Source organism: Microtus pennsylvanicus, chromosome 13, assembly GCF_037038515.1.
Source record: "Microtus pennsylvanicus isolate mMicPen1 chromosome 13, mMicPen1.hap1, whole genome shotgun sequence".
NCBI classification, from domain to species: Eukaryota; Metazoa; Chordata; class Mammalia; order Rodentia; family Cricetidae; genus Microtus; species Microtus pennsylvanicus.
In genome coordinates, this window is record NC_134591.1 from 58,127,640 (window position 1) to 58,152,414 (window position 24,775).

The window sequence follows — 24,775 nt, forward strand, 5'->3', positions numbered from 1 at the left end:
CAGCTCCCCAAGATCAACCGGCCCATCATGATCTCCTCTTGTCCCCCTTAGTCTTCTTGGCTCAACCTAGGTCACCGTGTTGGGGAAGCCTTGTGTGGATTCCTTAGGAATGGTACCCCACAGACCACTCCATGCACCCCACCCTCTTTTTCAGTGCCAGTGTTCCCTTGACAGGAAGCCGTCTAGGGCCGGGGTCTACGGAGCTCTGAGGCTGCCGGCGGGTTGTGCTGCGGGCGGGGCGTGAGCCCTTGGCTGTGGCTATGGAAAGAGCAGGGCGGAGGCCCCGCCCCACCGCGCCCCTCCCGCCGCCCGCCCACTCGGCCGGGGCGCGGGGTAGCGGGCAGAGCAACGCAGAGTTCCAGGGGCTCGGACCGGACCCCGACGACGCCCCGGCCCCGAGCCTGCGCCATCCGGGTTGCCCTCGAGAGCCGGAGCGCCCCTCGGAGGCCTCCCTGCAGGTAAACAGGGGGCAGTGCTGCTGGGGTTCGGGTTGGGGGGCTACGAAGGCTAGTTGCGGTCAGGTGTCCACCCCGGACGGGGCGCGGCGCCTCAGGCCCTAGTGTGGGGACAGGACCTGGGGCGACTAGTGCTGGGGGTTGGCCAGAGGATGAGGGGAAACCCACCCATTCCCTGGATGTAACGAAGATAGAGCCCCTTGTTTCCTCCTCCAAAACCGTGACTCGGGGTGTCACTTCACCTATAAAATGGGAATAGCAAAACTGCCTTCGTGGTGAGGTAGCGGAGAGGGGGAGGTGAGGGGACTCAGCTTCCACCTCACCCCATCTTTCTCCCATCTTTCTGCCATTTCTGCTTCTCCAGCAACCTCCAAGTTACTTGGGTTTTCTGTCTCTACCCCAAGTTCTTTCTATTTTGGGTAACCTGGCAGCCTCTACCCGACACCGGAGGCTGAGGTTCTGAGGAATGTCCCTGCCAGAGGCTCTGCACCCCCATTCCCATTGAGACTTGTAGGGATTGAGGGGGTTTTGTGCCTGGCCAATAGTGGCTGGGGTCCCAGGTCCTTGGAACAGCTTTTTGGTATCTCCACCACACAGATCCCAGGAGGCTCCCAGATAGAGAACCAAAAAGCTTCTGGAGTTGAACCCAGGACAGATCCCTCTGAATTTGCCTGGAGTGTGCATGTGCACTTGTGTATGTATCTGCTAGAGACACCTTGTGCAGAAGAACAGGCTAGATTCCTCACACAGAAATGCCTCTGAACTTGCAGGGTGCTCTGCTGGCCCTGATGTCTTCTTTGCTGAGGCACTGCCTGCTATAGTAAAGCAACTTCCCAGAACCTATGGTGGGCTGTGGGGCAGGGGTGTTGGAGGGGGTTCAGAGATAACTAAGATAGCAGATCCTCACTATCCTGAGTGAGAAGCCCACCCCCTTTGTGGGGGTCACAGGGAGAGCTAGCGGTCTTGGTGGGAACAAAGATTCAGGGCTAGCCTCTCTTGGGGTGGATGAACCCAGATGGAGACTTGGACTAGAATCCCTTAAAAAGATAAGCAGCACAAACCAGTCAGATGCAGCCACGCTCCCTCCCACTGAGACTCATACACAGTCACACACCGAATAAAAGACTAAGACACACAAGACCATAGTCTTACCACAAATGCTAAAACAGTGGCACGCATGTGCACACGCAATCTCCAACAGACTCACAGCAAGCCCCATGTGGTGGAGCCAAGCATACTTCCACAGGATAGTGTGCACACACAGGTTCACACTCTTCTGCTCACCAGGATCTCTCTGGTTTCACTTGGTCTACCCCAGTGAACATGAGTGTTTCCACTCTGGCCCAGAGGAAGGGAAAGAATGGGAAGGGAATGTGTCTCTTAGCAAGCGGGGGGGGGGCGGGGGAATGGAAATGCCAAATACACACAGCTGTCAGCCCAAGCCCCCAAACCCTACCAATTCCCTGCACTGGGCCCTAGCCAGGCCAAAGGATGTGAGCCCAACTCCCCTGCCCTGCTGGCCCTCAGCTTTCTCCAGAACCCCAGTGACAGGCATGGGGCTCTCTATAGGAAAGTAGAGCCTCAGGTGAGCTGGTCCTAAGGTACTTACAGAGTTGAGTGGATGAACTAGAGGCACAGGCATCTCTCATATGGGGTACAGCTGTGATCTCTGGGTGCCCGTTGAGGCACACAAAGAGGTGAGGTCCTATGCAAGCCAAATGCAGGGCTGAGTATGGGGAGAGAGGGTCAGAGGTGACGCAGGCTCTCAAAGATAGAGTTTTGTCAGTGGGGCCACACAGTAGGGAGTTGAGGGAGCATACTATTTTGAAGCCAGGATTCTAAGGCTATTTCTCTAGAGACCGGGTGTGAGCTGCCTAGGTGTAAGCTGGGAGTGACTGGCTGATGAAGGGAACAGCTTCCTCTTCCAGGCAGGGAGATCTTGGAGGAGGACCAGGTGGTGTGAGGAGAAAGGTGATGGTAGCTAAAGTGGGTGGTTGCCATGACGATGAGAGGAAGGGGTTCATGACGATGTACTCGTATAATTACGGAGACAGCAGAGGGCGGGCTGGGAGCCTTGTGTTACAGCACTGTGGCCCGTCCCCACAGGAGACAGGTGCACAGAAGACATGAGATTGGCTTCCAGTTTTATAAGCTATAAGTAAGTGGGGACTGGAGCTAGGTGTGGCCATTGAGTTGGGGGTCACTGAGCATGTACAGGAGCCTGGGTGTGTCTACAAGGCCAGGAAGTGCACACAGGTATGCAGATTTGAGCCAGGGAAGCCATGCTCTCTGAAAGAGAGGTCTCAATCCCTCTGTTTTCTGGTCGCTCCAGAGTAGGAAGGGTATAGCCAATACACATGCAGTTTGAAGAGTTGACCCTTGCCGTCTCTGTGTCTCAGCTTCCCTATTGACAAAACCCCTTTCTGGGGTCATGTTTTGCTTGTGGAAAGGTGACCGGGAGGAGTGACCTGAGGTTACTTTTGTCATAGAGATAGCTCTCGGAACTTTCTGACCCTTTGTGCATCCCACCTCCCTGGTTGAATTTTGGCACATAGGAGTGTTGACCCCGTATCATCCAGATACAAAACGTAGGAACTTTTGAATGGGACACTAACTGTTCCCATACAGATGGATGGGTGTGCCTGTGTTGGGAGAGTGGAAAGGCCTGTGATGGGGACAGGCAGCTGGTAAGCACCTCATGGGGAGAGCCAGGCCAGCATTACTGGCCAAATCTGGGATGGGATTAGAGACTCAGGTCAGATCATCTGTGGCCACACAGCAGCCAGAAGCAGAAGTGACAGCAAAGGCCGGACTTTTCTCCACAGTTTGCTTTCTCTCACAGGTCTAGCGGGGAGCCGGGGTGGAGAGAACCTCATCATATTACCCGACATGCTAATGTTTCTCTTTCTTTTTAAAAATAATGTATTTATTGGGGCTGGAGAGATGGCTCAGTGGTTAAGAGCACCGACTGCTCTTCTAGATAGAGGACCCAGGTTCAATTCCCAGAGCCCACATGCCAACTCATAATGGTCTGTAATTTCCAGTTCCAGGGGACCTGACACCTATGGCAAAATAGCAATATATATAAAATAAATATAAATTAAAAATGTCTTTATTGTGTGGCTGTTCTGCCTGAGTGCATATCTGTGCACCACATGCATACAGTACTGTTGGAAGCCAGAGTGAATGTTGAGTCCCAGGAAACTTGAATCACGGACAGTTGTGAGCTACCGTGTGGGTGCTGGGAACTGAACCTGGGTCCTCTGGAAGAGCAGCTAGTGTTTTTAACCACTGAACCATCTGTCCAGCCCAGACACCCTATAATTTCAATTCCTCTTTTCTCTCTTTCTCTCTCTCTCTCTCTCTCTCTCTCTCTCTCTCTCTCTCTCTCCTTCTTTTTTGATTTTTCAAGATAGGGTTTCTCTGTAGCTTTGGAGCCAGTGCTAGAACTAGCTCTTGTAGACCAGGCTGGCCTTGAACTCACAGAGATCCGCCTGCCTCTGCCTCCGGAGTGCTGGGATTAAAGGTGTGCACCACCACCGCCCGGCCCTCTTTCTGTTTCTCTGAGAGAGTGTAACAGTTAAGAGTTGGTTGGGAATTTAACCCTCTGTTCATGTAGTTCTAATCCTGTAGCACTAGTGCAAGGCAGGGGAAGGGGTGGCCCTGTTAGTTAGTTGCCAGCCGATTTGCTGAGCAGGGCTGGAGTGATGGCACCATCTCTAGTCCTTCGCATTAACCAGAGTTTCTTTGCTTTGGGGACCCTCAGGTTCAGCATTTTCAGCATGCTAGGCATCTCTCTAACACAAGATGGCTTTTTTCCCCTTTTTTTCTCCCCTCCCTCCCCGAGAGGTACCAGAAAGTCAAGCCTATGGAAAGAGTTTGGAAAGGAAGGGTATCTGAGACCTCTTAGTGGTCCCTAGCAGGGACACCTGGCAGTGAGGGACACCAGTTCCTCCAAGCAAGGGCTCTGAGCCCAGGCTCTTGGCCTCACCTGTGGGCCTTGACTGGCTGCGGTGAGACCTCAGTGGCCATTCTTTGGAGATGAGCTGGTGATACTGGCCTGGCCTTCCCTGGAAACTGTGGGTGGGAAGCCATTTCTCCTCTGTGCGCTCCCAGGAGCCCACACTCTTCTTTCCTTTTTTTTTTTTTTGTGGGTCCCCCTATGTAGCTCGGGTTGACCTGAATCTCTCTGTGTAGCCCAGGCTGACCATAAACCCACCGTCCTCTTGCCCCAGCCTCTTGAGAGATAGAATTACAGGCGTGAGCCACCACGCCTGGCTGAGGCCAACTTTCTGGCACCCACCGCTTCCAGCATCCCAGTCCTTAAGACCAGGAAATTCTCCCTTCTGTCTAGCCGCCTTCTCTCCCACTGTGCTGGCTGCTATAGAGCTTGCATGGGCCCTCCAGGCCACACTCCTGACAGGCGACCACGGGCTTATTAGTTCGCGGCAAACATTCTTCTCATAGTTCCTGGAGCACAGCAAATCTGCTGCTTAGCCAGGAATGCAGAGGTCCCTCCTGCAGTGGCAGCAGGGACTGGGGAGGGGGTGGAAGTTCTGGGGGTGAGCCAAGCTGGAGATGTGCTGAGGGGATGTGGAGACACCCCCCTCTGGGAACACTATGCCTCAGCCGGAGGAACAAGATGGAAGGCTGTCTTTTGCATCTTTGGACTTACCCAGCTCGGCACCGAGCTCTGAGACGGTCCTGTAGTGGCTTGCTGATGAACTTGGGCAAGTGCCCCCTGCCCCGTGCCTCAGTTTCTCATCTGTAAAGTGGGGTTTAGAGCCCATGTCTGCTGGGAGATATCATGGTGGAGATCTATTAAGTAACTGCAGTGGACATGGATTGAGTTCCTGTGTGACAATTTAGACTAAGTCCAGGATACAAAGGTAGGTTTTTTGTTTGCTTGCTTGCTTGCTTGCTTTTGTTTTTTTCGAGACAGGGTTTCCCTGTGTAGCCTTAGCCGTCCTAGCTTTGTAGACCAGGCTGGCCTCGAACTCACAGAGATCTGCCTGCCTCTGCCTCCTGTTAGGATTAAAGGCACATGCCAACCAACACCAGGCTCAAAAGCAGTGTGTTTAATCTTCACACAGATTCTAGGAAGCAGAGACTGTTTACATATCACTGATGAAGGAGTAAAGACGCTGACCCGTGAGGTCCTAAGAATACAAGGGGCTGACGAGATGGCCCAGCAAGTAAACAAGCTTGGTCAGTGTCAAGCGTGATGACTTGAATTGGACACACAAGTCCCACATGGCGGAAGGCAAAAACTGACTCCCAAAAGTTGTCTTCTGACCTCCACACTGGCCATGGCACACCCAACCCTTTATCCTTAATAAATAAATGAATATTAAAAAAAATAAGTTGTGCAGTATAGTCGAGCGTGCTGACACAGGAGGATTACTGTGAGCTTGCAGCCAGCTTGGGCTTCATAACAAGACCCTGTCTCAAAACAAACTAATACACAACCAAAAAAAGCCACCTTCTATGGTATGTAAAACAGGAAGGTCAGCAGTTCAAAGATTATCCTCAGCTACAACTGAATTGAAAGCCAGCTAAGGAGACCCTGCCTCAGGTAGATCTCTGTGAGTTTGAGGCCAACAGGACAGGCTTCAAAGCTACAGAGAAACCCTGTCTTGAAAAACCGAAAAAAAAAGGGGGGGGGAGACCCTGCCTCAAACCAAACCAAACCAAACCAAACCACATTCATGCAGCTCTTGAGTGATTCTTGAGCTCATGAGTTTTAAAAATGAGACTGTTGGGTCTAGGGAGATGAGTCAGTGGTTACGAGCACTTGTTTCTCTTACAGAGGACCAGGGTTCGATTCCCAGTACTGACAAGATGGCTCACAATCACCCATACCTCCAATTCCAGGACCAAACTCCCTCTTCTGGCCTTTGTGGGCAGCAGACATGTAGGTGTGAACATATATACCTGCAGGAAAAACACACATATGGAAATACGTCAATCTAAGCCAAGAATTTTTAAATTGAGACTATAGTGAGGACCTGCCCACAGTGGGACATAGAAATGGACCCTCCTCTGATGAGCACCGAGCTGAGTTTTCCTCCCCCAGCCCTCAGGTCCTGACACCAGGCTAGCCTACTTGGGGACTCTGCGGCTCTCAGAAGTTGCTAGGTGGGGGTTCAGCCTGACCCTCCCATATCTAGTATGGGATTTAGCTGTGCAAAGGAGAGATGTCACCATGGAGAGGTGGAAGAAGAGGATTAGGGCATTGAGAACAGAGAAGCATTGAAGAAAGCACAGCCAGGGCGATGGTGCAGCTATGCACCCAGTTTCTGACTTTTGTAGCATCTTGGGGGGGAGTGCACTCCTGATGCCCTCAGTAGAGGCTGCCCACTCTGTGCCCAGCTTTGCCTATCTAGAGTAGTATTACCTGGGTTGAGGCAGCAGCCTGGGTAGGGTAGAGTGGATTTGGGAAGCAGAACCCTAATCTTTAGGAAGCCCAAGTATAGGAACTATATGGGCACTTAAGGATGGGCCAGATTTGCCTCCCCTAAGGTGGACCTTGGAGAGTAGATGTGGCCCCTCTGGGCCTCCGTGCTCTTCCCCAGTGAAGTGGGACAGCAATCCCAGCCTCGCAGGGCTGGGGGAGGGGGCAAAGGGGAGGTGAGATGGCTCAGTGGGTAAAAGTGCTTTCCCCCAAGCCTGGCAATCTGTTTGATGTCAGGACCCATATGATGGAAGGGGAACTCAACTCCTGAAAATTCTGTCTGATCACGAGGTGTGGTGGCACACACCTTCGATCCTAGTACTCGGGAGGCAGAGGACCTCTAAGTTTGAGGTCAGCCTGGACTACAGAGTGAGTTCTAGGATCGCCAAGGCTATGCAGAGAAACCTTGTCTTGAAAAAAAGAAAACAGAGAGAAAGAGAAGGAAAAGAGAAAATTATCTCTGACCTCCACATTTGTGAGTTGTGGCATGCCTAGCCCTCCCCCACAATAATAAAAAATGTAATAAAAATGTTTTTTAAAGTTATGTCTGGGACATGGCCAGTGCTGGTTTGTGTATAGTATGGATTTAAGGTCTATTATTTATTTAGTGGTGCTGGGGACTGAGCCACTGAGGACCTTGTTCTTTCTAGGTGTTCTTGGGATTTAGAGACTATTCTGACGGTTGCATCATGGGTAGAGGAAGGGGGAGCCAGCTTTAGGTTGGGCCCAGGTCTCTGACCCTGATACTCAAGGTTTTCCTCAGCTGAACCCAGGCAGCCCTCTCAAGTGAAGGCACCTGTACAGACCATGGTTCAAAGCCTGGGCCAGCAAGATGGCTTAGCAGGTACAAATGGTTGCGGGAGAAGCCCGGTGACCCACGCTTGATCCCCAGAACCCATGTGGAAGGAGAGAATCAGTTCCTCAGACTTGTCCTTTGACCTCAAACACTTGAGTGTACATATGAGCCTGGGCACAAATTTAAAGGGGGTGGTGCTGGCTCAGTGGTAAAGATCACTTGGCCTTGAACATCATATGCAGGCCACGTAGCTGAAGATGACTTTGAATCTCTGATCCTCTGGCTTCTTCCTCTTGAATCCTATGATTACAGGTATATGCTAACTCTTTGAGTTTAAGTAGTGTTGGGGACTGAATTCAGGGCTTTGAGCATGCTAGGCAAACACTGCCAAGTGAACTGCATCCCCAGCACTAGTTAGTATATGTGTACATATGTATGTGTAGTATATGTATATGTGTGCATATATATGTGTAGTACATGTATATGTGTAGTATATGCATATGCGCACATATGTATGTGTAGTATATGCATATGCGCACATATGTATGTGTAGTATATGTATATGCGTACATATGTATGTGTAGTATATGTATATGTGTGCATATGTATGTGTAGTACATGTATATCTGTAGTGTATGTATATGTGTGCATATGTATGTGTAGTACATGTATATGTGTAGTATATGTATATGCGTACATATGTATGTGTAGTATATGTATATGTGTGCATATGTATGTGTAGTATATGTATATGCGTACATATGTATGTGTAGTATATGTATATACATACACATGTATGTGTAGTATATGTATATGCGTACATATGTATGTGAGTATATGTGTGTGCATATATATGTATTTGTATATGTGTACATTTATGTGTGTGTACATATGCGTATGTAGTGCTAGGGACTGAATCCAAGCCTTATGCTTGGCTAGTGAGCTCTATCCTGTCTCCCTAGCTTTTTTAATTTTAACCCCCTTTGTCCCTTGTGTGTGTTTGGGGCATTGCCACATACCACACCTTCAGTCTGTTCTCAGATCCAAACTTCAGATCCAGCCTAGATCAACCCCAGTGGGGTAGGTGGGTGGGAGGTTTGCACTGAGTGGTACAAACTGCCTACCCAGGCCCAGCAGCCAGGTCACAGCAGCCATGCCAGAAGCTCAGAAAGTGGCCTTGCTGAGGTTCTGGTGTTTACTGAAGTCAGGGTGTTCAGGGCTCAGCAAGGTGGAGAGCCAGCCAGGAGGCGCAGCAGGCTTTGGCATCAGGCTGTTTGTGCAGCCACAGAGAAGGCCAGGCTGTCAGAGTTTCCATGGGATCGGGCAGAAGCAAGCAAGCAGCTGGGGGAGAGAGTGACGAAGCATCAGTTCTTCCTGCCAGGTGGGCTGGCTGGGTGTCCCCTCTTTATCCACCCAGGAGTCATGTCTGGGTCTGGACAATAGCCCCAAACTCATCTAGGCTAGGGAATTTTACAAATATTTTGAGACAAGGTCTCATGTAGCCCAAGCTGCCCTTGAACTCACGGTATGGATGAGGATGAGCTGAATTCCTGAGTCTATTGCTCCACTTTGCAAGTGCTGGGTTGACAGGCATGTACCACTATATCTGATTTACGCAGTCCTGGGGATTGTGTGTGTTAGGCAAGCATTCTACCAACTACATTACATCCTGAGCCCTGAGCTACAGCTTCTGACAGAACCTTGGTACCCTGTTTAGCTGAGGCACAACCGGGGAACTCTGCCACTCAGAGCTCTGGCCATACCCACCTCCCCAACTCCACTGCCTTCAATGGCTCCCTATTGATGTCTTTTCTTTTTTTTAATATTTATTTATTTATTATGTATACAATATTCTGTCTGTGTGTATGACTGCAGGCCAGAAGAGGGCACCAGACCTCATTACAGATGGTTGTGAGCCACCATGTGGTTGCCGGGAATTGAACTCAGAACCTTTGGAAGAGCAGGCAATGTTCTTAACCACTGAGCCATCTCTCCAGCCCCCTCCCTATTGATTTCTAGTGGATGCAAGTGTAACTTTCAAAACTCATCTCCCTGCTACCCCAACTCCCAGTTCCTGCTGGTCTCCGACTTCACAGACTTCTAGATTATCCCCAGACCTCCCAAGCATCTCTAGAGCATCCCCAGACCTCCCAAGCATCTCTAGAGCATCTCCTGATCTCCCAAGGATCTCTAGACCATCCCTGGATCCCCAAGCATCTCTAGACCATCTCCTGATCTCCCACGGATCTCTAGACCATCCCTGGATCCCCCAAGCAACTTCCTGAAATTTCTCCACTCACCTCATCTGCTGCTCAGATTTCTCTTCCTCTTTCAGAGTTCAGCTTGAATGTCCCTTCCTCCTCCAAGAAGCCTTAGGGAAGCTCACAGTGAGGTGGAAGGACAGTGATCTCTGCTCTGTGCTGCCTAGGGATCTTAGCCAACTGTGTGTGTTGGGAGTGGGTTGTTTATTTAAGACAGGGTCTTACTGTGTCGATCAGGCTGACCTCGAACTCACAGAGATCCACTTGAGTACTGCGATTAAGGACTAGCCAGTCTTGTGATGGCCTTTTGATTGATGCTCCCAGCTTCTCCAGGGCAGGGGTGGAGACCTCAGAATGAACTTCTCTAGTCAGACCACTTCCCCATCTTAAGGGTCACCCCCAGTCAATCCTAATGTAGAGAAAGGACTTAGCCAGAACAGCTGGGCACACATCTTAAAGGGGTTCCTCGGTGTCTCGTAGCAGGACTGTCACTAAGTGTGCCTAGGGGGAAATGGGTCCCTGGCACCAGGCTGAGGAGGGGGCCGCTCTAGCAGGGCTCCTGGTCAGGTGCCACTGCTACCTGGGGGTGGAGGGGGATGAGGACCCATGGGAGGTTTCCCACGCTTTCTCCAGGCATGCTCTCACTGCCCCTGTCCTTCATTCCCACCAGGCCCTGCTTCTGCTACGACCTTCGTGGCCCCTCCCACCAAAAAAAAAAACCCAAAAAGGTAAGCTAGACCTGGACGGGATTTTCTGACACCCAAAGTTGGAAGAGAAGGTGTGTGCCTCCCTGTAAACTCACTGGTTCCTGCAGCAGCAGCAGCAGCAGCCACTCCCTCCCAGGTCCAGGGTGCCCTTGCTGACGGCTTCTCCTGCAGGTGACCTCAGCTCTTAGCGCTGTAAAACCCCGGCCCAAGTCGGAAGCAGCTTTTTCTCATTTGTGAACTATCTAGCCCCGCTCCTTGGCGCGGCCCTGTTTGCTTGGCTGTGCCCGAGTGCAGTGGCCTGGCCGCACTCCCGCCGGCTCCCTCTCTGTCCAACCCGGCCTCTCCTGTTGCCGCCGCCGCCACCACGCAGGGAAGCCGCGAGGCCCAGGAATCTTGGCCGGCTGGAGCGACAGCGGCCAAGGGTGGCGCTCCGGAAAAGGCTGCAAATGGGAACCAGAAGGCGAAGAGCTGGAGGCTGAGGAGGTCCGGCCTGCCGGGGCTGAGGCTGGGTGGCTGCGTCTGGAGACCCTCCAGTCTGTTTTGGTCAGAGGCTCAAGACCTCTGCTGGAAGCCAGGACAGCATGCCACCCGCTGAGCCCATAGTCCCTGATGGAAGGAGCCAGTTTCTTGGTTACCTGCCAGAGGGTGCAGTGGCCAAGGGGTCATCTGTCTCAGCCTGGAGATTCCTACCTCCCTGGCTGGAGGCTTGGTGGCAAGGAGATGTTCCTCCAGGGGATAACAGGTGTCTAGACTCAAGTGGGCCGAGGCCAGGGGCGGGGCATTAAATGTAGTCACCTGTAAGGAGGGAGAGCTAGCCTTCTGTGGCTCAAGCCTAAGGAATCAGGAAGGGCAACAGAGAGCCGTGATCAGAATGCCTAGGGCTGGGTCCCAGGTGGAAGGTGGCCAGGTCAGGGCCTGCCCTGGAGCCCCAGCCCCATCCCCCACATCCCAGCTGTAGGCTCTCTTGAGTACTTCCTGAGTGATGCTGAAGGGAGGGGCTGAGGTGGTCCTGAGGGGGAGGTGCTGGGAAGGCTGCTTGAAGGAAGGGGCACTCAGCAGGGACTTTGGGAAGTGTGTTTGGAAGAAAAAGGAAGAAAAGGGTCCTAGGCAGAGAGGGTCTCGTCGGCAACTATGGGAAGGTGGGTAAGGAGTTGAGGACACCCAGGGCTGTGGCGGGCTTGAAGCACGGCCAGCTCCACCCACGAGTCCAGGCTTGACCTGCAGGTAGTGCCTTTCCCCTTCCGTGTGCTGCTAGGTGGCTCGTCCTTTCTGAGACTGTGCAGCCTTCCCCGCTAGGATGGACATGTGCTCTGCCCTCAGTTTGCATCCCTCTGCCAGCATCTGCCCCTGCCTCCTAGTGACCCTGCTGCCATCTCCCTCGAGTCTCCTTCCAGGGCTGTTCCCTAGACCGAGGTCCCCTGTGTGCCGGGTGTGGGAACTGCAGCCTGGTAGGAGAGATGCCGTGAGCATAGGTGTGCTCCTGAGCTGACACCCACCTGGGTGATGAGGTCCCGGGCAGCTCTCAAGCTTTAGGGCAGCCCTTACCCACACATTTAAACTAGGGGGCTGAAGGCCAGGCGGTGGTGGCGCACACCTTTAATCCCAGCACTCGGGAGGCAGAGGCAGGCGGATCTCTGTGAGTTCCAGGCCAGCCTGGTCTACAAGAGCTAGTTCCAGGACAGGAACCAAAAAGCTATGGAGAAACCCTGTCTCGAAAATCCAAAAAAAAAATTTTTTTTTAAATTTAAAAAATAATAAAATAAACTAGGGGGCTGAGTCAGAGAGATGTAGGCACTCAGACCCCCACACACCTCATCCATGGAAGCAAACACAGAGCTAAAGTCCAGCATTCACAAGTATGGCTGTCCACACTGGCCTTGCAGAAGGCCTTGTCAACTGACCAGCAAGCACCAGCATCCGTCTGCCCTTCCATTCAGACCTGTGTGCCTGTCACCATCACCGCTGCCTAAGCATCGCCACCTGTGACTCCTCCCATCCTCGCCCATCCTCGGACTAAGGTCCAGCTCTGCAAATCGGGAGGTGCTTGAAGGGAAAGGAATAGGGGTGTTAACATATAGTTGCGTAGGATGTAGGATGGTGGCCTCCCAAGAGCCTTCAGGAAAGGACCAAGTGGGCTGGAAGGGAGGGTAGTCTCTCCTAATCCTGCCAAGGCTTTGCAGGGGTGTAGAGCCACCATTACCATATAAGGAAGGAAGGGCCAGCAATGATGTTCAGATTTTTATCCTGGGCACCAGGGGTTGGGGGAATAGGAAGCAGCGAGAGGAAATGACTGCAGCGTGGGAGGCGGAGCTAAAGAACAGTGGGAGGGGGAAGCTGGAGACAGGTGTGCCGGGACTCCGTGTTGGAGCTGGAGCTGCGGACAGCCGCAGGGATACCTGGAACTACCAGGACAGTCCAGAGGCCATGAACCCGAGCCAGAGCGGCGGGGGTGGGGGGTGGGGGTGGGGGAGAAGCCTGGCTCTGGCTCTGCCCGCAGGCAGAGGAAGAGGGTCGAAGCTAGTCAGGGAAGGGAGGAAGAGAACGGTGCCTCGGGGCGCGCAGGGATATGCCTGAACTGAGGACAGGTGGAGCAAGTGACTGGAAGCCACAGGGTTGGCGTCCACCCTAAGCTCCTGAGGTGGGGTCTGGCCTTGGGTAGGAGACCACTTTCCTTTTGGGACTCAGGGAAGGGGAGAGTTTAGAGTTTACAGTGGAGGTTGAGGGCCTGAGGTTGGGGTCGTGTCCTCTGCTCACCCCGGGGGTCCTTAGTTCAGTTGTCTTCAGCGGTCTCTACAGACAAACCTGGTTGGTGTTCTGTCTCGACTAACCAGAGAAAGGTCTAGAAGGGCAGGAAATGGAATTCAGACTTCATTTCTCAAGACGTTAGGCTTTGGATGGAGGCTAGATGTCACTTTGCATCAGGAGGGTATGTGGCTGGACTGAGGGCAGAACGACCTGGCCCTCAAGGGACAAGCCAAGACAGCACACCTAGAAGGTCCTCAGTTGATCTTTTTGCTGAGGACACTGAGGTTCAGAAAGGTTAAATCACTTGCCCAGTATCACCCAGCTGTAAGTACCTGCGCTGGGAGGCCAAGGCGCTGCCTGGCTCTAGGAGGGGCTGGGAGATGCCGTCACCTGACAGGTGAGGGAAGACAGGAGCGCCAAGAGACCAGGGAGAAAGGAAGAGGCTGGGGGAGTGGGGACCAGGCACCGGGCAGGGGCTCTGCTGAACGTCTCCTCCACAGGAAGCGGCTCGCAGCATACCTGTGGTTTGGCGGAGCGGCCGCCGCGCCTCCCCGCCGCTGCTCGCGGAGCCGCCGTCTGGGGTGCTGGGGCCTGGATTCTGCTCGGGTCGGGTTCCACCCGTCCCCACCGCGGGGCGGGGTCACAGCAGCCTCACCCTGCGCCCTCCCTCGGGCCTCTTTGCACCTCGGACGAGACAGCTCGCTCCGAGGTGAGGGATGGAGCGGTGACACACCTGAGACCCGAGCCGGAGGAGGGGTCCGGGGAGGGGAGCGGTTGGCCTGCGCCTCCTCCCACCTGGGTCTGGAAGCCCCGGGGCACCCGCTCCCAGCCTGTCTCCTCCGCCTCCCTGGGAGGAGGCCAGGCTGCCCCAAAACGCTGACTTGGACGGAATGGTGTTTTATGGCGATTTGTTGAAAAGGGGGGAAATCCCCGTTAAGGACTTGCAGCTGTCCAAACACCGCGTCTGCCCCGCCGCCGCCAGGGCTCAATCCCCTGAATCAGCGTCTCCTGAACGCGTCCCACCTCCGAGGCTCCGCACCCCTGCCAGCCCTAGCCTTGGTCTGTCCACACCTCCGGAGAGGTCACCAGAGAGGGTGATGGCTTGCCCGAGGTCACACAGCCAGTCGTGGGCAGAGATGGCTGGAGTCTCAGGACTTGCCACCTGATCTTTGACTCTCTAAGTTAGGCAATAATTCCATCTGGGAGAACAAGTAACAGAAAAATTGTCCCCTTTGTTCCACTCTTCTGGAGCAAGACACGTCTGTGCAGAGACGCTCTTCAGGTTGTCGCTGGGGAAAGGTTGGAGCGCGGGTTTTTGCTGTGTTCTTGATTGGTTGATTGAGACATCCTTGTCTCAGACTTGCCAAGTAGTCAAGGATGACCTAGACGTTTCTGTGCCCCTCCTGCCCCTGCCTCCTGTTTTCTGAGATTACAGGTATGTGCCACCATATCTAGCATTGTGTGTTAAGTCTGACGGTGAATTGAGTTGGTCACACATTGTGGAGCCTCGCTGTGTGCCAGCTTGGCCATGTGGGGACGGGGAGAGGAGGAGAGCTAAATCAGGACGGAAGAGCTGAGCCTGGCTCCACAGACAAGGCTGGGTGAGGCAGCCAATGCGCCGGGTGTCTCCAGCAGGTGGAGAAGCACCAAGGGGGCGCAGTAAGCAAGCGCAGCGTCTTGCGGCCTGGCACACAGGTCCACACAGCGCCACCTCCAGGTCATTGCCTCTTTCTTCAGCCCCTGAACAGGCTCTTGGCGCCGGCTGCTTTGCTGGCTGGCCTGGCTCCCCTGGCAGGAAACCCTAGTGGTTAAAGCATGGCTTTGTCACAGGCCTCTCTGCCCTAGCCTTGTCGTTGCTGTCCCCCACCCTGTGCAAGCACCGCTGTGCTGCTCTGAGTCTGTTTCCTCACCTGCAGACAGGCCTGACAGCACCTTCCTCGTGGAGAGGGCCACAGAAATTAAGTCATTGTTTGAACAAAAACCTTCTAAGTCATGCCGCCTCCATCACTTCCCTCATTCTCCAAAGACATGCCTGGTATCAGACCTGTCCTGATCTCCTGGAGGGAGTCTCTCTCTGTCTCTCTGTCCCTGGCTCTGTCTTTGTCTGTCTGTCCATCTGTCTGTCTCTCCTTCTCTCTCTCTTGCACCACATATCAGTGTTGGGTAGAAGTTGTTGGAGTGTTAGGAGCTATGGGGAGGAGTCAAAGGCACTTACTGTAGGACCCCACACCCAGCAGATCTCAAAGCTCTGGGTGCTGGTGTCCTGCTCCCAGCTAGCCCTGGGGTGTTTCCTTTGGTACCACACCTGCCTGGGTACCTTCCTGACTCTGCCGTCCATTACCACTTCCTTTCCAGATCAGGACTGTTCTGGATCTCTTCTGATGGTGATGCAAGCCGGCAGCCATCTTGGCTCCCTCTGTTAACCAGCTTTATACTCAGCCCCCTTCCTCTACGCTTCCCCTCTGCTCCCCCACCCCTGCCCACCTGCCAGACAGAACACTCTGGCTCTAGACAGGTGGGCACAGCTCTCTCTGAGTGCTCTAGCTCGCACAACTAGTGCAAGAGGGCCTGCTCTGTTTGCTCAGGCGAGGTGAGGCGGGTAGAGGGCAGGGCTTCCCTGCCCAGGTTTAGGGTCTATCTGAGCCCATTGATGAAGCCCTTCAATCCGTTTCCTCTGCTCTGGACACAGTAGCATCCTCGTGGGCTGTAGTGAATGTTCTATGTGAACTGTTGGGGCAGCTTCTGGGCTGATCACCAGCAGCATCTAAGAAGAGCCGGACCTGTATGTACATTGCAGGTTCGCTGGGTCTTGGCATCAGTCACAGCCAGTGAGGCAGGTAGCCTGTGCTCAGGGAGGTTCCTGATGCCACAGCCACAGCCTCAGCCCCAATGGTGACGTTTATAAGCAGTGTCTCTTCCCTATCCCTCTTCCTACCCTCCCTCCTTCTTCTCCTTTCCCCCTCTGCTAAGGGTGGAACCCACGGCCTCACACATGCTGGGGAAGCCCCCTCCCCACACCAAGCTGCAGGAAGCTCCTGTAATTCTCTTTCCATGTCCATGGCACAGGGTCACCTTCACATGGACTCACTGGGCTCCGTGAGAAGGTCAGCTTGAGCTTGGCACAAAGGGACCCACAGTGACGGGTCTTACTGTCAGACTGAAGCTCAGGGTGTAAGGGGTCCATTGAGGTCACGGAGCTGATGAGTGGTAGTGCTTGGATTTGAACCCAGGAGTGGGGCAGGGGCTCCGTGGAGCTTCTCTGCAGCCCTCTGTCCATTCCTGCTAAGAGCTAGGTGATTTTAAGCAGGGAGGGGTGGCGAATGCATTTCATGTGTGAAGAGTCCAGAGGAGGCATGACCAAGGCTTTAATTTTTTTTCCAAGATGTTTTCTCTGTGTAGCCTTGACTGTTCAGGAACTTGCTCTGTAGACCAGGCTGACCTCAAACTCAGAGATCTGCCTGCCTCTGCTTCCTAAATGTGGGGATTAAAGACATGTGCCATCGCTCTGCTGATTTTTTTAAAGTTTGAACATTTTTAAAAATAATTTTTTATTATTCATGTGTGTGGGTGTTTTGCCTGCATGTATGACTGTGCATCATGTGTGTGCAGTACTCACAGAGGCCAGAAGAGGGCACTGGGTTCCCTGAGCTGGAGTTGCCACAGTGTAGGTGCTGGGAACCCAGCCCGGGTCCTGAGGAAGCACAGTCAGTGCTCCTAACAGTTGCATCACAGGCCCCTGCGGTGACCTTGTTTATCTGTTCCAAGGGAGCGTCTTTGGGAAGAGCATCCTTGTACTTTCTTTCTCATTGCTGTTTCTTCTGGTAGCTGTTTTGTGACAATGACTTCCTTAAGGACATACTCTACATGGAGCACATCTATAGACTGGGAATGTGGCTCCAGAGCCCTGGGTTCAATCCCTAGCACCCTCTAAGACCGAGTGTGGTGCCTTACACCTGCAATCCCAACGCCCGGGAGGTAGAGGTAGGGGGGTCGGGAGTTCTAAGTCGTCCTCAGCTATCTACCAAGTTGACACCAGCTTGGATTGTATGAGAACCTGTCAGGAGGAGGAGGCGGCGGCAGTGGCCAGGAGGTGGTTGGCACACGGCTTGGCTTTAATCTCAGCACTCAGGAGGCAGAGGCAGGCAGATCAATCTCTGAGTTTGAGGCCAGCCTGGTCTACATAGTAAGTTCCATGATAGCCAGAGCTGCACAGAGAAGCAAAGAAAACTGTTTCTTTTCCTTGGCGTGGGGCTACAGATGGTTGTAAGCCTACATGTGGGTGTGTAGAACCAAACCTGGGTTGTCCGAAGAGCAGTGAGTCAGTGCTCTTAACTCCTCAGCCCTTCTTCCCATCCTCTGTGCCCCATTTTAAAAACCATGTCTAGGGCTGGCAAGATGCCAGCAGGTAAGGGCACTTGCTGCCAGGCCTGATGAGCTGAGTTTGATCCCTGGAATCCACATGGTGGACAGAGAGAACCGATTCATGCAAGTTGTCCTCTGACTGTGATATTCATACCATGACACATGTGCCCCTCCTTCAAATAAATAAATAAAACGTAATTAAAAAGGCATTTTAAAAAAGTAGTTCTTGGGAGAGGAAATGGGAGGAGAGGAGGGAGGGGAAACTATGGCTGTGATGTAAAATAAATAAATTTAAAAGGCCAACACACACACACACACACACACACACACACACAGAGTAGTGCATTGTGTGGAAAGCACACACTTTGTGGTAGCATCCTGGTCAGGTAATGATGGACTTGCCTTCACTTGGGGCTGTTATGTATAATGTAATGCCATGAACAGTTGCATATTCTATGTATTACCCGAGTTTATCTGCCCAGATCCCTCTCTAGTGAGTAATCAAGCTGGAGAATCCAGACCCTGGGCCTTTTTCTTTGAGTTCAGCTTAGTGGTATGGATAGCACAGGGTGGGGCACAAAGTTGTGTGTGAACTGGCAGAAGGCATTTGGAGGAAGGGGCCTTGAAGGATGAGCAGAGGTAAAACTGACACCACTGGGAGAATCAGCAGATTCAAGGGCCTGGAACTACGACCAGGGGCCTGGGAGCTGTCCTGTTAGGACTCCTGGCTCACAGAGTAAAGGTTGGTGGGAAAGGAAGGGATGGCGAGCCCAAAGATAAGGCTTTGGTTCCTGGCAGGATGGAGTCCAGAAGGATGTCAACGTGATGGAGAATCATGAGGACCCAAGTCAAATCCCAGACCTGCCTCCCCTATATCATCATCTGGAATCTGCGCGTTCCAGTGACACCAATATGCCAGTGTATTTACATCTCTGAAAAGCCCCAGTGGTACCTGGAAGAGGTACACGGCAGGGGTTTGCTTTAGCAAGGGATGTGCTGAGGTCAAGCTGGTTTGTAGCACCAATTCTAAATGGTCTTAATAAATGAAACCCGGAGTCAGATAACGGGGGTGAAAGCTGACGGATCAGAGAAGCAGAGCAGCCAGCTATTAGAGAGTTCTTACCTCTACCAATGCTCAGACCGACGGGACGATCCTGTCCCTATGAATCCTCAGACTGCATCTCCAGACTGAATGCTATTTCAAAGAAACCTCAGACTGAGCATCTGAGCTCCTGTCTCCTCCCATCTTTTTTTTTTTTTTAATATTTATTTATTTAGTATACAATGTTCTGTCTGTATGCCTACAGGCCAGAAGAGGGCGCCAGACCTCATTACAGATGGCTGTGAGCCACCACGTGGTTGCTGGGAATTGAACTCAGGACCTCTGGAAGAGCAGGCAATGCTCTTAACCACTGAGCCATCTCTCCAGCCCCATCCTTCCATCTTATATTCCTCTCTCCACCCAGCCATAAACCATATCACTTCCTATCTCAACCCCCCTGGTGCTGGGATTAGAGGTGTGAGCCACCACCGTCTGACCTCTAGTGGCTTAGCTCTGCACTCTGATCTTCAGGCAAGCTTTATTTGTTAAAACACAAAGTATCACCACACTGGTTCTCCAGAAGGTTCTGTCTGGTTGCGAAGTCTAGCCTGGGGGAGACAGATGCACTCGGGAGAGGTTTATTTTCAGATCCCTGCCTTGGAGATTTGCTTTCTGATAACAACTGAGTTTCTAGCTGAGCCCCTGGTCCTGGTGGCGGGTTTAGTGACGCCTTCTCCTTCTCTCTGCAGTGCATCCACAGAAGCCATGCAGGGGGCTCCGATGACCCTGCCTTCGCTGCTATTGTTGCTGTTGGGGTGTGGGCCAAGAGTGTCCTCTGGTGGTGGAGTTGGGGGCGCAGCAGGCTATGCCCCGGTAAAGTACGTGCAGCCCAGGCAGAAAGGACCAGTGGGACCACCTTTCCGCGAGGGCAAGGGCCAGTACCTGGGTGAGAGCCTCCCTACTCAGTACCTAAGCCAGATCCCTGGCTCCCTAAGCGCCCCCAGACCCTTGAGACCTTAGCTTTTCAGTGCCCAGCAGAAATCCCGACTCCACATTTTCATCCTATGGCCGGGCCAGGGCTTCTCAGTAGTCTCCATATGGGGGTGCAGGAAGGTACTTGACTGGTCTGTAAAGCGGGTTCCTGGTGCCACCTGGTGGCTGACCAACAAGTCTTGCAGTCATACATATTCTAAGTTCATTGGGCAGGGCCTGACTGGTTAGTTGGGCACAGGGAAGTCCTGGAGCAGGACACCTGCGGCAATCCCCGGGACAGCAACTGGACCCCTTTGGACTTCCTCCACTGTGGAGAGGAGCTCTGGGAGTGGGCTCTCCGAGTCGTGCAAAGCCTCGTTTCCCCCTACTGCTCTTCGCACTGCCCGAGGGGAATGGGTAGATGAGGTTCCCAGCTTCTATTGACCAGGCCCTGACTGTCCCCTTCTCTCTCTTTCAGAAATGCCTCTGCCGCTGCTGCCAATGGACTTGAAAGGAGAGCCGGGCCCCCCTGGGAAGCCAGGACCTCGGGGTCCCCCTGGGCCTCCTGGCTTCCCAGGAAAGCCAGGCACAGGAAAACCTGGGCTTCATGGGCAGCCAGGCCCTGCTGGCCCCCCTGGCTTCTCCCGGATGGGCAAGGCTGGTCCCCCAGGGCTCCCAGGCAAGGTTGGACCACCAGGACAGCCAGGATTGCGGGGAGAGCCAGGGATACGAGGGGACCAGGGCCTCCGGGGACCCCCAGGACCCCCTGGCCTTCCTGGTCCTTCAGGCATTACTGTCCCTGGAAAACCAGGTGCCCAGGGAATGCCAGGGCCTCCAGGCTTTAGGGGGGAGCCAGGACCCCAGGGAGAGCCTGGACCCCGAGGTGATAGGGGTCTCAAGGGGGATAATGGGGTAGGCCAGCCAGGGCTTCCTGGGGCCCCTGGGCAGGCAGGTGCCCCTGGGCCCCCCGGGCTACCTGGTCCAGCTGGCTTGGGCAAACCAGGTTTGGATGGGATACCAGGAGCCCCAGGAGACAAAGGCGATTCTGGGCCCCCTGGGGTTCCAGGCTCTAGGGGAGAGCCAGGAGTTATGGGTCCAAAAGGCCCCCCTGGGGTAGACGGTGTGGGGGTGCCAGGGGCAGCAGGGATACCAGGGCCACAGGGCCCAGCAGGGGCTAAAGGGGAGCCAGGGCTCCGGGGCCCCCCTGGACTGATAGGCCCTGTTGGCTATGGGATGCCAGGAAAACCAGGACCTAAGGGAGATAGGGGCCCAGCTGGGGCCCCAGGGCTTTTGGGGGACAGAGGTGAGCCAGGAGAGGATGGGGAGCCAGGAGAGCAGGGTCCACAGGGCCTTGGGGGTCCACCTGGCCTTCCTGGGTCTGCAGGGCTTCCTGGTAGACGTGGGCCTCCTGGACCCAAGGGAGAGGTAGGACCTGGAGGTCCCCCAGGAGTGCCTGGCATTCGGGGTGACCAAGGGCCTAATGGTCTGGCAGGGAAGCCTGGGCTCCCTGGTGAGAGGGGACTTCCTGGACCTCACGGACCCCCTGGACCAACTGGACCCAAGGGTGAGCCAGGTTTTACAGGTCGCCCTGGAGGGCCAGGGGTGGCAGGAGCCCTTGGACAGAAAGGTGACCTGGGGCTTCCTGGGCAGCCTGGCTTGAGAGGCCCCTCTGGAATCCCAGGACTGCAGGGCCCAGCTGGCCCTATTGGGCCCCAGGGTCTGCCAGGCCTAAAGGGTGAACCAGGCCTTCCAGGGCCTCCAGGAGAGGGAAAAGTGGGGGAACCTGGCACTGCTGGGCCCACAGGACCCCCTGGAGTCCCTGGCTCCCCAGGACTCACAGGTCCTCCTGGGCCCCCTGGGCCTCCTGGCCCTCCTGGTGCCCCTGGAGCCTTTGACGAGACTGGTATTGCAGGCTTGCATCTGCCCAACGGTGGAGTGGAGGGGGCTGTACTGGGCAAGGGGGGAAAGCCACAGTTTGGGCTGGGGGAGCTGTCAGCACAGGCTACTCCGGCCTTCACAGCTCTGCTCACCTCCCCCTTCCCTGCCTCAGGCATGCCAGTTAGGTTTGACCGGACTCTCTACAACGGTCACAGCGGCTACAACCCAGCTACTGGTATCTTCACCTGCCCTGTGGGAGGCGTCTATTACTTTGCTTACCACGTGCATGTCAAGGGCACCAATGTGTGGGTGGCCCTGTACAAGAACAACGTGCCGGCCACCTACACCTACGACGAGTACAAGAAGGGCTATTTGGACCAGGCGTCTGGAGGGGCTGTGCTCCAGCTGCGGCCCAATGACCAGGTGTGGGTGCAGATGCCCTCAGACCAGGCCAACGGCCTCTACTCCACTGAGTACATCCACTCCTCCTTCTCAGGATTCTTGCTCTGTCCCACATAACCCGTGGGGGGCCCTGCTGCCCTGGCCTCCTCCTCTTTAGCGATAGAGAGACCTTTCCAGTTCTAGAGACTGCCATTTGAAGAAAACAACCAACAGCTCAACAGAGGCGGCGGCGGCCTTGGCCCGAGGAGACGGACCTGTTTTCCCCGTCTGTAGGCCAAAGTGGGTTCTGGAAGAGGTTGGCCTAATTTTCTTTCCCCCGGTGCACTGTAGGGGTTGTACCCTGTTCTGGACCTGCCTGGTCTGCAGGCAGCACCCTGGAGCACTCAGTCCGGCCCCCATGTGAGCCCTGGAAGCTGTTGGGAGAGATGATTTTCCTGTTGGCATTAGACGCACGGAACGGGCCAGGGGTGATGCCTGTGTTCACTGGGCCTCTTCCAGCTCCCTGGAGGCCTCCAGCAAATGACATTAGGTTCCCTGAAGTCTTTGTTTCCTTTTGGGGGGAAGGAAGAAGGGAATGGGGGACCTGGAGGCAGTCAGTTTGACTAGACCCCCGGAATGATCCTGGTGGGGACAGTTGTGTGGCCTTTGCTACTGGCCCCTGAAAGACTCCAGAAGCAACCGTCTGTAGAGGTCTGTGAGGGGACAGGGGCATGGATCTGAGGCAGTCTGGTAGCTCTTCTGTTTCCCTGGCTATCCCCATTGGCGCCGGCTTTTTAACGTGAGGGTGGACAGCCCTGGGCTGAGATGGAACTCTGTAGTATCCCTGCGATTGCAGAGCCAACCAGGACAAGTGATCAGCAGACACGAGTGCCCCTCCCTCTTTCCTCTCACCCGCTGGGGGTAGGCTAATTTTCTCATCATCAGACCGTTAGGGGACCCTTGCCAACCCCAAACCGAGTGTCTTCAAGAGCGCCTGTCTCTGGCCCTCTGCGCAGAGGCACACGGTAAAGACTTAATAAGAACTGTGCTGTAGAGATTTAGTGTCTGCTGGAGGGGCTCATCTGTGGGCACTTCCTTCTCTCCGCCCTCTGCTTCCAATTTCCTGTTCTAAGCAGGGTAGGGCCCAAGAGGCTGAGGCTCTGAAAGAAAGGATGCCAGCAGGCCCCGCTGGAATGAGCTGGCTTTGGAGGCTTCCACCACCCTCCCTAATCACAATGCTCCTGCAGGGAAACAGGCGAGCTTGCTTCCTAACTCCTTGGCCCCCAGTTCAGGCTGGGGTCAATGCTGGGGGCAGGGATGGCCGATACTCTTACCTGTGTAAGGATGGCTGCTTTCTCCGTGGTCCATGACCTTCCTCAGTTCTCACCTGCATCACTGTACCGAGTGTGAATCTGGGACACTCAAGAGGCAACCCATCTTGTGCTCCAGTTTGTGTCTATTCAGCTGTGCCTGCCGATGGGCTGAGGGCCCAGGGCCCAGCCTCCTCCCCTGCAAAGCAGCCTAGTTAACTGCTTACTTCCGCTCCCAAAGGGGGAGCCTGCCCCTGCCAGCAAGGAAAAGCTCTGTCCAGGGCTCAGTGTGCTTTTCTGCCCAAGAGAACCAATTAGTGAGTCGGAGCATCCCTGCTGGGCCTTTTGTTCAGCCTCCTCCTTCCCGGGGTCAAAGCCACTAATCTGACGTGTTAGGGATGAGTTCTGATGGGCAGTGGTTAGTAGACTCTGAGGGAGCCCCAACAGTTGTATCAGAGCGGAGCTGCTGGACTCTACCCTGAAGCCTTTAGGGAACGGTGGCGATTTTGCAGTGTTTGTGGGTGGGAGCTGTAGGTGTCATTGAGCAATTCTGACAGTGTCAGGCTTTAACATGACGACTACACTTAACCTTGTGCATTTTTGTATTCTGGCTTTTTTTTTTTAATTTAGGGTTTTTCCACTTGTGATTTCATTTCTAGCCTGGTGTAGGAAGTTTCTCTCTACTTATCATGAGCCCCATGTCAGGTTCAGGGAAAACGCACTGGGGAATCAGGAAAATGGGATTTCTCTCTGAAAACTGCAGTACTGACTGTATGGACCATCCCCAATAAAACCTGTTGTAGAAATCCTGCTGTGACCCTGACCTCAGTCCAGAGATGCCTCACGGTGTCCAGGCACTTCTCTGGCCTCTTGAGGAGTGCACCCTTCCTTACAGCGTCCTGTGCAGGCTCCTGAGGCTCCCCTGCTGCCTCAGCACCACCGCACACTTGGAGGTATTCTATGAAACCAAAGAAGGGCAGTGGCTGGAGCGGGTTGAACTTCACCGGAACATTCCTGCAAGCTCTCGGGAGCAGTGGAGCATGGCAATTGGCTCAGGACCCCAAGGGCCAAGTTACAACATCTGATACAAATTATGAATGAAGCTGTGGCTCTCTGGTCCTGAGGACGGGGTAGGGGGGCTGTCCTGAGCAGAAAGCACCTGTCCACAGCTTGCCAGGGGACCTAGGACAGCAGACCTGATAAAAGCCTGTTACTGGCCTACGCTGATGGAAGCTGCCTGTCTCATGTTCCTGCAGCCTCAGGCCAACCCCTGAGCTAGCTGCGCATGCTTGTCCCTTCACTGAACCTGCGAGGATGCTCAGAGATCATACTCATGGTTTGTGGGAAGGTGTCTTTTCAACTCTGTTTTTTTTTTTTTTCCGTTTTTTTCCAAGACAGGGTCTACTTTGTAG

The 24,775-nt window shown here is 54.1% G+C and overlaps 1 protein-coding gene across 1 annotated transcript; it reads left to right on the forward strand.

The window, feature by feature from the left end:
- The first annotated feature begins 315 nt into the window (after positions 1-315).
- Col8a2 (collagen type VIII alpha 2 chain) lies at positions 316-24,169 on the forward strand. The gene is made up of 4 exons (XM_075945762.1): positions 316-458; positions 10,637-10,694; positions 19,572-19,768; positions 20,273-24,169. The coding sequence occupies exons 3-4, from the start codon at positions 19,588-19,590 to the stop codon at positions 22,189-22,191; spliced, it is 2,100 nt and encodes a 699-aa protein (XP_075801877.1). The 5' UTR covers positions 316-458; positions 10,637-10,694; positions 19,572-19,587; the 3' UTR covers positions 22,192-24,169.
- Positions 24,170-24,775: the final 606 nt, after the last annotated feature.

What these genes read in the sequence shown, in the direction of transcription:
- Col8a2 (XM_075945762.1), top strand. Translation starts at nt 19,588, where the DNA reads ATGCAGGGGGCTCCGATGACCCTGCCTTCGCTGCTATTGTTGCTGTTG. An exon ending in GGGCAAGGGCCAGTACCTGG is followed by an intron (nt 19,769 to 20,272) that starts GTGAGAGCCTCC and finishes TCTCTCTTTCAG; the next exon opens with AAATGCCTCTGCCGCTGCTG.